The 10,486-nt window shown below is 40.0% G+C and overlaps 1 protein-coding gene across 2 annotated transcripts in view; it reads right to left on the bottom strand.

The window, feature by feature from the left end:
• Positions 1 to 3,014: 3,014 nt before the first annotated feature.
• Positions 3,015 to 10,486, bottom strand: part of aff3 (AF4/FMR2 family, member 3) — a 37,673-nt gene continuing 30,201 nt past the window's right edge. For both annotated transcript variants that reach the window (XM_047369877.1, XM_047369878.1), the window contains exons 11-19: positions 9,586 to 9,751; positions 9,397 to 9,503; positions 9,216 to 9,279; positions 5,013 to 5,149; positions 4,854 to 4,925; positions 4,664 to 4,757; positions 4,523 to 4,572; positions 4,205 to 4,410; positions 3,015 to 3,725 (exon numbers count right to left, since the gene is read on the bottom strand). In XM_047369877.1, the coding sequence (XP_047225833.1) occupies positions 3,604 to 3,725; positions 4,205 to 4,410; positions 4,523 to 4,572; positions 4,664 to 4,757; positions 4,854 to 4,925; positions 5,013 to 5,149; positions 9,216 to 9,279; positions 9,397 to 9,503; positions 9,586 to 9,751 (1,018 nt within the window). In that variant the 3' untranslated portion in view covers positions 3,015 to 3,603. The remainder of the gene's footprint in view (positions 3,726 to 4,204; positions 4,411 to 4,522; positions 4,573 to 4,663; positions 4,758 to 4,853; positions 4,926 to 5,012; positions 5,150 to 9,215; positions 9,280 to 9,396; positions 9,504 to 9,585; positions 9,752 to 10,486) is intronic.

Here is a 10,486-nt window from a genome sequence, read left to right as displayed (position 1 = left end):
ATGCCGTCTCAAAAATCCCTCTTATTGGTTGATCTTTGTTGCTATGGCACCAGACATCTGATGCTGAGCGCTTTGGGTTTCTCAGCTGAGCTCTGAGCAACTGGACTGAGTCACAGGTCTGGCTATGACACAATCAGTAGACGCTTGTGGGCTATTACGCTTAATGTTGTGGGAAACCTGCTTACAGTCACATCCTCTGTCCTTTGACTGTACAAAAGCCAAACTCTTATGATGTAAATCACACTTTTTATACTTTAACACTTGAGTTATGATTTATGAATCCCTATAAAAATCATTCACCCGCTTTGGATATATATGTAAAAAAAAAAAAAAAAAAAAAAATCATGAATATGATTTGATCTTTGGCTTTAGTTTTATAGAAATAAACGACTTTTTAATAAAGACAGACTTATTCAAACTACTGTCAATTAGTTGAAAATATACAAGGTAAGGCAAAGGTTTGTATAAATATTCCCCCCTTTTAAAGTAACTGATCTAATTCAACAGATGTCCAGCTAAGTGATGGCAACAGAGTCTCCGGTATAATTGAGGGCAGGGCTACAAAAATATTTCCAACAACTGGAAATTCACGGCTTGAGAGATTTATTCTGCAGCAAGATAGTGACCCAAAGCGTACAGCGCAAGCAACAAAGAAATTGTTAAAAAAAAACATCAAGGCTGATGTTCTGGAGCAGGGATGTCAAAGTCAAATACACCGAGAGCCAAAAAAACAAATTTGCTACAAGCCAAGGGCCAGCCTGGTTCAATGTTTATTAAAACATATTGAAATGATTGCACATAGCCTATTGAACCAAGACCTAGCACAGAGTACATTATTTAATAATTAAATGAATAAAGCAATATTTTGTCATGGCTCTGTCAGTAACCTCAAGGGGAAACATTTTCAACAGGCAAACAGCAAAAAATTTAATTGGTTTGAAAAACAAAGTATGTTTCTTAATATCAAGATGAATACATAAATAAAAGTGTGTGCATTATAAACTTTATATTGCATTATATTCTTTCATTACAGCCAAACTTTCTCCACACAGAAGATACACAGGTTTGCCTTTTGCCTCCGTGAACATGTACTCTGCCTCCCACCTGGCTTGAAACCCCCTGCTCTCAGCGTCCACCTCACGTTTAGCCATGTTTGAGGAGGGGGGTACCTGAAAGTTGATCTCTGCTGTGATTGCTGATGAACAACGAAGCCGCTTGTGCGCGCTACAGTGACTTCGCGGACTACCGTTGCATTGTGGGGAATGTAGTGTTGGTGCGTGCAAAACGCCAGCGGGCGGCTGTGGCCTGCGGGCCGGTTCTAATAGTAATTAAATATCATCCAGGGGGCCATAGATAATTAATTATTTGACATATGTATTCTGGAGTAACTGAATAATAGCCCAGATTCTAATCCTATTGAAAATTTGTGGCTGGACTTGATAGAAGCTACTCATGCCTGATCCCCAAGCAGCCTGACCTGAGTTTGAGCTTGGTTGTATGGAAGAATGGAGAAAGATGACGGTGTCCACATGTGCCAGCTTAACTGAGACATATTCACAAAGACTGTGCTTTGATTGCAGCCAATGGTGCATGTATTAAATACCAGAAAGAGGTGAATATTAATGAAATAACGGACTTTACCATTTACATTTTAATTAACTGACATTATTTTGTAAATAAATATGTTTTTTACTTTGATATTAAATAGGGTTTGCTTTTAGTCCAAAAGCTAAACTGTAATGACTATGATTCCATTTCTACTAGCAATTAAATGGAGAAACATATTTTTTGTAGGCATTGTATACATCCCCCCCTCAAATACATTTAGTGAAAGCTTTCTAAGGAGGCATAGTTGGATATTTGACCACTTGGTGTAATTGTTACATTTCTTTTTAACTGGTTGGTTTTCCGACACTGACTCGGCTAACTCTTGTTTTTGTCTAAGTTTCAACCACTTATCCTTTATTACTGTCACGGCCCAATAGAAGGAAATTGGTTAGGATGTTCATGAACAACCTATGAACCACCAAGGCTCCAGTCCGGCCATGAAATGGAAAATGCAGGAACACCAGTGTCATTGTCCACTGTAAGCCAGGCTTTACACCATCATGGACTAAGAGGGTGTAGACCAAAAAGGAAGCCCTTGCTCCAAAATTGGTATCCTTGAGCAAGGCTGAAATTTTAACTCCTCACATGGACAGACAAAATGGCGTCTGGACTTCTGATTAGAGGAAACAAAGGCTGGGATACTTGGCCACAATGACTGGAGGAGCTAAGTTGGGTCTCGAACCCACGGACACCGGACTAACTGTTAAGCACGGTAATGGCAGCATCATGCCGTGGGGTGGGGCTGTTTTGCAGTAAATGTATATGGAATACAGAAAAAGGAGAACTCCCTTCAAAATCCTAACCTTCAACTCAAATCAACAGCTAGAGGGTTGAAACATGGACTCATCTGGGTCCTACAACCGAGGAATGATTCTAAACACATCAAAACAGTTTTGAAATGGTTAATGACAATGTAGGCTAACATTAAGCTTCTGGGATGGCCTTCCCAAAACCCTAACCTAAGCGCTGGAGAAAAATTATGGACTATTATTTAAAAGCTGCATCAGTGCCAGAAACCAACTGATTTAAATGAACTCTACCGATGTTGCCAAGAGGTGTGGTCAAATATCCATCCAGAACCCGGCCAGAAGCTTATTGATGCTGATAAGGAGTGTGTGGTTGAGGTCAAAAACATTGTTAAGGAAGCACAGTTAAACAACTATTTACGGTATTTATGTATATATTTGAGCCTGTATGAATAATGTTGACTGTGTGGATACACAAACCTGTGTATCCAGTTCTTATTGCTAGACATTTGAAAGTTGTTTGTTATATGATAATTCCTTCCCGGAAAAAGAACGATGCAAGTGCATCATTAAACGCTTCAAGGTCACCAGTGCATTAGACAACTGAGTGTGAACAAATCCAGATCATGACTGTCTCATAAGATTCACAGCAACAGAATATATTCTTCATATCCAGTTTATTTTTTCTTACAAAGAAGATGATCTATCAAATATTGCACAGTAAAAAACATAAAAAGTGAAAATATAATATACTGTAAAGGAAAAATCACTTAGAGAATTTACCCTCCTTGAGAGACATACATGGTCCATCAGTCTTTTTTTTTGAGCATTTTCTCTTGTTTTGCACCCAGAGATAAGCTTTGCTGAACAACAACAAAGTCTAAAACACAAACATGTCTCGCTCATTTCTTCTTTGAGATTCAGGATACATTTGGCAAAGGTTTAGAGGCCTCAATCAGCCGCAGAACACACAAGTCTTCAGATTAATCCAACAGCGAGGGAGAAGGTTGTAAAACTGGTCCTTTAGAAGGCTTTGCACACATAATGCTGGTGTTCACATCCCAACGTACAGCAAGAACAGTCTGTGGCTCGGTGGGATTTTATTTCTGTGTCCATTTTCACACACCACATTGATTATCAGTGCTGTCCTCTCAGCGGCTCGGAGATCTGCAGAGTTTGTACTCTTCTGCAGTGGAATTAAGTCTGAGGAGCAGCTTGGTCGGTTAAGGAGAAATCCTCTCTTCCAGAGTCAGTTCAGTTTGGCACTAATACGTATCCACTGAAGAGCCTGCCTGGTGTATTGGACAGCATGAGCAATGCTACTGTGAAGAGTCAATGGCCCAGATAAGGTATTCAAGTAATTGAAGAATTCTGTAATGACAAAGATAAACAGAGTTCATAAAAACTTTGAAAACCTGTACTTGTCTGTGAAAAAGTTATACATATAAATAGATGCAAGAAGTTCTTGGCAAAAACATGACATAATCACAAACTTCAATGCATTTTATTTTAGATTTTATGTGACAGACCAACACAAAGAAGCACATATGAAATGGACTAACAGATTCCTCCACTTCTAAAGGTGGTTCTAATGGTTCCACTGTATTTAGGGGTATTATTTAAGCTTATCAGATTAAAGGTGATGAATAAAACTGTGTGTCAGAAATGAGAAACCATTTATCCATTTTTTCTTCCAAGTCACAACTCTAAACTACTTGGTGTTGGTCTAATACATAAAATTCTACAAAAATAAATTGAAGTTTGAGGTTTCAGTGTGACGAAATGTGAAAAAGTTTAAAGCTGTATGATTTTTTTTGCAAGGCACTGTATATATATATATATTTTTTTACCTTTATTCTCCTTTGCAAGGTTGTCTGCCACCTCCCAGTACTCATAGCTGTACAGGACACTGTTGGTGATGGTCAGGTGGTTTGCTGCCATCTGGTGGATGCGCTGGGGGATGCTTATGAGAGATGCGGCGCTGCTGCCCCCATTTGAACCCCGTCTGTGGTGTTTTGCAGTGGGTGACAGTGAGGACGAGAGTCCTGTTGTACCCCTGGGAGTGAGAAGACATGCACAGCAGAGCGATGCCCGTCAGTATAATTTCAAAGGTCGGAACCGAGGAGCCAAGAGGATTAAACACAGAAGCCTAGTTATTATCCACTCACTTCTCAGAGTCCATCCAGCCGGGTGGTGTTGTAGGCACTTTGGGAGAACCCTATATTAAGACCAAAACAAAATGTATGCAGCCATCCTTACTAAAGTTTTACCATTCTACCATGAATTGACTTGTGTGTCATTTGATATACCTTGAAATAGTCGAGCAGCACTTTGGAGTACTTTAGTGCATGATCCTTTTTTAAGCGGAACATCTGCCAGTAAAGGAGGGCAAGGCATCTATAACTGTAAACACAGACAGACCGCACAAACCGTTCTCAAAACGCACGTCCTTTGTCGCAGTGACAGATGTGGCATAAACAGAGAGTATGACAAACGTACCACAGGACCGCCAGCTGTTTGTCTTCCTGTCTCACACCAGGACCAGAGTGGCTCTTGAGCCTCATTGCGTACCTTAAAACACGTAGCTGTCAGTCGGTTTTTTAAAATTCAAAACTTTAAATCACATCTGCTTTAGCACTGTTAGTTAATGTCATTCACCTGATTAGCTCCACTGTCTCAGAATACATGGTGAATGGAGACTTTGCCTCGAGTGGCCCTTCCTCCATCGCCTTCCCACATTCCATGAAGGACAGAGCGGCATCAATGTAGTTAACAGCTTTTCCGAGCTTGTCCACCTGGAAAATACAGGTAAACCAAATAAAAAAAACAAAAACAAGAATGAGGCAAATTATAAGACAAGCATTCATGTGTCCTGTCCAAGACATAAATTGGACTAGAATATATTAAACAGTTACAAATTCAAGGTTATTTCTGTATTTGTCTGTTGTGTTTAAAACAAGAAATAGATAATCAGGATTTATGAAAAAAGCTAAATAACAGAAAGAGATAAATTAAACAAATTATGCAATTCTATTATTCATGTCATATTTATTATCAATGGAAACGTTATCTAATTTTATATGTTTTTATGTGAATCTTTGCTTGTACCAGCTGGTAGGACACCAAAATTCAGCAATATGGGAAACTAAAGGATTTCTAAAACATTTAATAAACACTGACTGCACAGTAAGATCCTTCCACAACATTTCAACTGGATTTATGTCAGAACTTTGATGAGGAATTCTGAATTATTAGTCGTATTTTCTTTTACCATCATCTGTTAGAACCTACTGATCCCTTCGGGGGAGTTGCTCTTCAAATTTTACATGTGTAATTCAGAACTTGTTGTTACATTAATGATGACATCTCTTTGTGACCTAAGTGACCCAAAGCAGGATTAAAACCATGTAAATTGTACCACATTGATTCTGGTAAAGCACTGGCTTCTTACAGTACCCTGCCAAAATTATCTATACCTCTTGAACTTTTTCATATTTTTGTATTATTACAACCACAAACTTCAGTGTAGTCTTTGGAGATTTTTATTGACAGACCAATACAAAGTATATTGCAAGGTGACCATCTGAACATCTATCCTTGCACAACCATGCACACATGTATTCATAGCTAAGGTCAATTTAGAGAAAGCAATTATCTCATAGTTCTTCATGTTTTTGGACTGTGGGAGGAAGCAGGAGTACCCGCTGAGTAAAAATACCGTTTCAGCTACATTATTCCATTGTAGCTCTTGCTGTATGTTTAGATTTGTTGCCCTGCTGAAAGGTGAACCTTCACCTTCAGTCTCAAATGTCTCAACAGATCCTCTTCAAGTATTGCCCTGAATCTAGCTCCATCTATCTTCACATCAGCTCTGACCAGCTTCCCTGTCCCTGCTGAAGAAAAGTATCCCCCCAGCATTATGCTGCCCCCATCATGCTTCATATTGGGGATTGTGCATTCATATTAAATTGTAGTATTAGTTTTCCACCACACATAGGGTTTTGCATATACAGTAGAGACCAAAAGGTTGGATACACCTTCCCATTCAAAGAGTTTTCATGACTATGAATATTGTAGCTTCACACTGAAGGCATCAAAACTATGAATTAACACGTCTGGTCTGGAATTATATACTGAACAAAAAAGTGTGAAACAACTGAAAATATGTCTTATATTCTAGGTTCTTCAAAGTAGCCACCTTTTGCTTTGATTACTGCTTCCGCACACTCTTGGCATTCTGTTGATGAGCTTCAAGAGGTAGTCACCTGAAATGGTTTTCCAACAGTCTTGAAGGAGTTCCCAGAGATGCTTAGCACTTGTTGGGCCTTTTGCCTTCACTCTGCGGTCCAGCTCACCCCAAACCATCTTGATTGGGTTCAGGTCCGGTGACTGTGGAGGCCAGGTCATCTGGCGCAGCACCCCATCACTCTCCTTCTTGGTCAAATAGTCCTTACACAGCCTGGAGGTGTGTTTGGGGTCATTGTCCTGTTGAAAAATAAATGATGGTCCAACTAAACGCAAACCTGATGGAATAGCATGCTGCTGCAAGATGCTGTGGTTGCCATGCTGGTTCAGTATGCCTTCAATTTTGAATAATTCCCCAACAGTGTCACCAGCAAAGCACCCCCACACCATCACACCTCCTCCTCCATGCTTCACGGTGGGAACAAGGCATGTAGAGTCCATCCGTTCACCTCTTCTGTGCCGCACAAAGACACGGTGGTTGGAACCAAAGATCTCAAACTTGGACTCATCAGACCAAAGCACAGATTTCCACTGGTCTAATGTCCATTCCTTGTGTTCTTCAGCCCAAACAAGTCTCTTCTGCTTGTTGCCTGTCCTCAGCAGTGGTTTCCTAGCAGCTATTTTACCATGAAGACCTGATTCACACAGTCTCCTCTTAACAGTTGTTCTGCTGCTAGAACTCTGTGTGGCATTGACCTGTTCTCTAATCTGACCTGCTGTTAATCTGCGATTTCTGAGGCTGGTGACTCGGATGAACTTATCGTCCGCAGCAGAGGTGATTCTTGGTCTTCCTTTCCTGGGGCGGTCCTCATGTGAGCCAGTTTCTTTGTAGCGCTTGATGGGTTTTGCGACTGCACTTGGGGACACTTTCAAAGTTTTCCCAATTGTTCGGATTGACTGACCTTCATTTCTTAAAGTAGTGATGGCTACTCGTTTTTCTTTACTTAGCTGCTTTTTTCTTGCCATAATACAAATTCTAACAGTCTATTCAGTAGGACTATCAGCTGTGTACTGTATCCATCTCCTGCACAACACAACTGATGGTCCCAACCCCATTTATAAGGCTTGAAATCCCACTTATTAAACCTGACAGGGCACACCTGTGAAGTGAAAACCATTTCAGGTGACTACCTCTTGAAGCTCATCAACAGAATACCAAGAGTGTGCGGAGCAGTAATCAAAGCAAAAGGTGGCTACTTTGAAGAACCTAGAATATAAGACATATTTTCAGTTGTTTCACACTTTTTTGTTCAGTATATAATTCCACATGTGTTAATTCATAGTTTTGATGCCTTCAGTCTGAAGCTACAATATTCATAGGCATGTAAATAAAGGAAACTCTTTTAATGAGAAGGTGTGTCCAAACTTTTGGTCTGTACTGTATACCAAAAAGTACAATTTTGGTCTAATAGCTATCCTGTCTACAGATGCTCCCTGCTGAGATCACTGCAGCTTCTCCCGAGTTAACATGAGCCTCTTGGATGCTTTCATTTACCTCTTCTTGGTGGGCCTGTCAGATGGACAGCCATGTCATCCATGACTAAACAGTGCTCTGCACAATGTTGAAAAGCTTGGCATATTGGTTTAATACCTAACCCTACTTTAAACTTCTCCTAAACTTTATCTCTGACCTGTCTGTTGTTTCTTGGTCTTCATAATGCTCTTTGATCCCTAATGTTCTCTAACAAACCTCTGAGGCCTTCAGAGGTCAGCTGGACTGAGTTACGCACGAGTAGAGTCCCTTTTCCTAATTTGGTGAATTCTAATGGAAATCGTTTGCACAGCGATTCTGTCCACCATTGTTCCTTTGGGTGATCTGCAGATGCACAGATATTCTCAGTTTTTATTGAGTTACATGTTTCTACTTCAGATCTACAGTAGCTCGGAAGAAAAACCTTTTTTTCTTAATATACTAGAGTCCTGAAATGTTCTAGAAAAGCTAAACAGTGGCACAGCAATCCCACCATCAATAGCCTCAGACGTCTTGGTTTAGCTGCCACCCAACCCTTTGGTAGCATGAACTAAAACATCATAGGTTAAGATATTGTGAGGATTTCATAATAAATGTTTTGAAGCATTTTCTGCAACTCGGTACGTTGGCAGGACATCCTGCTATTTTCGGTCTAACATGAATTTAGTTTTCCATTCTTTTCTCACAGATCTGAATATTTCCAGACATGCAGTATGAATATCAACAGAGCAAGACACCGAATGCAAGCCACTATGAGCAAATTTCCTGCTGTAACATAAACATGTAAAAAGCAGATGTTGTAATTGTAATTGTCCCACATTCTCTTGAACATCTATGAAGGTGATGTGGGAGATCAGTTCAGTACATGTTTTAAAGATCAGACTCTAATGCCTCCTGTTTACTTAAACCAAAGTTAGTTGTTTTCGCACTGAAATTAAATAGACATCCTAGATGAAAATTACTGCTTCTTAATGGCCCAATAATTGCTATGAGGTCCTTTACTTTAATGTATTGTTTTTGTTAAGCATTGCTGCTTGAATGCCTTATTGAGCACAATCAGCAAACTGCTGCATGCTTCTCAAGTAAAAAAAAGCATAATTGTAATTTTTAAAATTATTGCATAATATCGCAGTTCAAAAACTCACCATAGCATCAGCACGGTGCTTCATCCGTTTAGCTTCATGTAAGTAGTATTCAGCATGGTGAGAACTACGTGAAATTCAAACACATATTTTAAACCTTGTGGTGCTTTGTCACCAGTAAGTTGAATTATTTTAGTTTTTTATGTAACCTGATAGCTGTGCAGAGGCTCATTTGTGGACTCACATTTCTTCGCTTGGTACCGTCCCTCTGTGGCCAGCAGGTCCCCAGGTGGACTCAGACGGTGGCTGAGGCTGCCTTGATACTTTTACACACTCCACCTCCATCTTAGGCTGCACCAAAAAAATGCTAAAATAAAACCAAATGTGGCAAGGAGGAGAGTAGTAAAAACAAATGTGTGTGTCAAGATGTCACCTTTACAGCTACATCTCTGTTCTTGTCTTTGCTCTTATTCGCGCGGGGCTGCTGCTGTTCGGCTGTTGTCTTTGCTTTGGAGGCAGGCTTGGTGGGTTCAGGGCTTTGGGGCAGTGGAGACAAGGGAGAAACTGGTCTCTTGTTGTCCAAGTACTCCTCCAGGTATCTTTAAGGAAGCATATCCACACATTCCTTTGAAACCCAACACATTTCATGGCAAAATACACCAAAACGTATTGGGCACCAATCATAAAGATGTTTAAAAAGCTACGATAGACAAGTCTTTTATTGTAGCATACTTATCTCAAACTAAAACAAAAACAATCAGAAAAATCCAACCTTAAAGTTAAGCTTTTAAGTTAAGCTTACAGATAGAGGGAGCTTATTCCAGTCCTTTTATCAAAATCTGTCTCAAGGTGGATCCCAAGGTGGGGTTAGCGAGCTTGTTGATGGGGGTGGGGTGGTGCTGGTGGGAGTAGGGGGTGGTGGTTGGTGGTGATGTGTTGCTTGATACTGTTAATTTATGGTTTTTTTTTTTAACCTTTTTTTTGTACCTCTGCAAAAGAGGTTATGTGTTTGTCGTCATTGGTTTGTCTGTCTGTCTGTCCGTCTGTCCATCTTTCAGTTTGCAAAATATCTCTATAAAAAGTAATTAATGGACTTGGATAAAAGTTTTAGACAAGTGCATGTATTAGGACAACAAACAGATGATCAGATTTTGGTGGTGATGTGGAGCACCATCTGGATCTAGGATTGTTCTGAAGGATTCTTTATCATTGCCAGACCATGATGCAAGAACTTGAAATTCACATATGGTTTCTCACCCTATCAGAAGCTGACATCCAGTCATCCAGAGTATAGCGCATCAGTATAAAAAAAAGCTGACATGTGTTAATGACCA

This window comes from Girardinichthys multiradiatus, chromosome 7 (assembly GCF_021462225.1).
Source record: "Girardinichthys multiradiatus isolate DD_20200921_A chromosome 7, DD_fGirMul_XY1, whole genome shotgun sequence".
In the NCBI taxonomy this organism is placed as follows: Eukaryota; Metazoa; Chordata; class Actinopteri; order Cyprinodontiformes; family Goodeidae; genus Girardinichthys; species Girardinichthys multiradiatus.
This window is presented reverse-complemented; position numbering and strand designations above follow the sequence as displayed.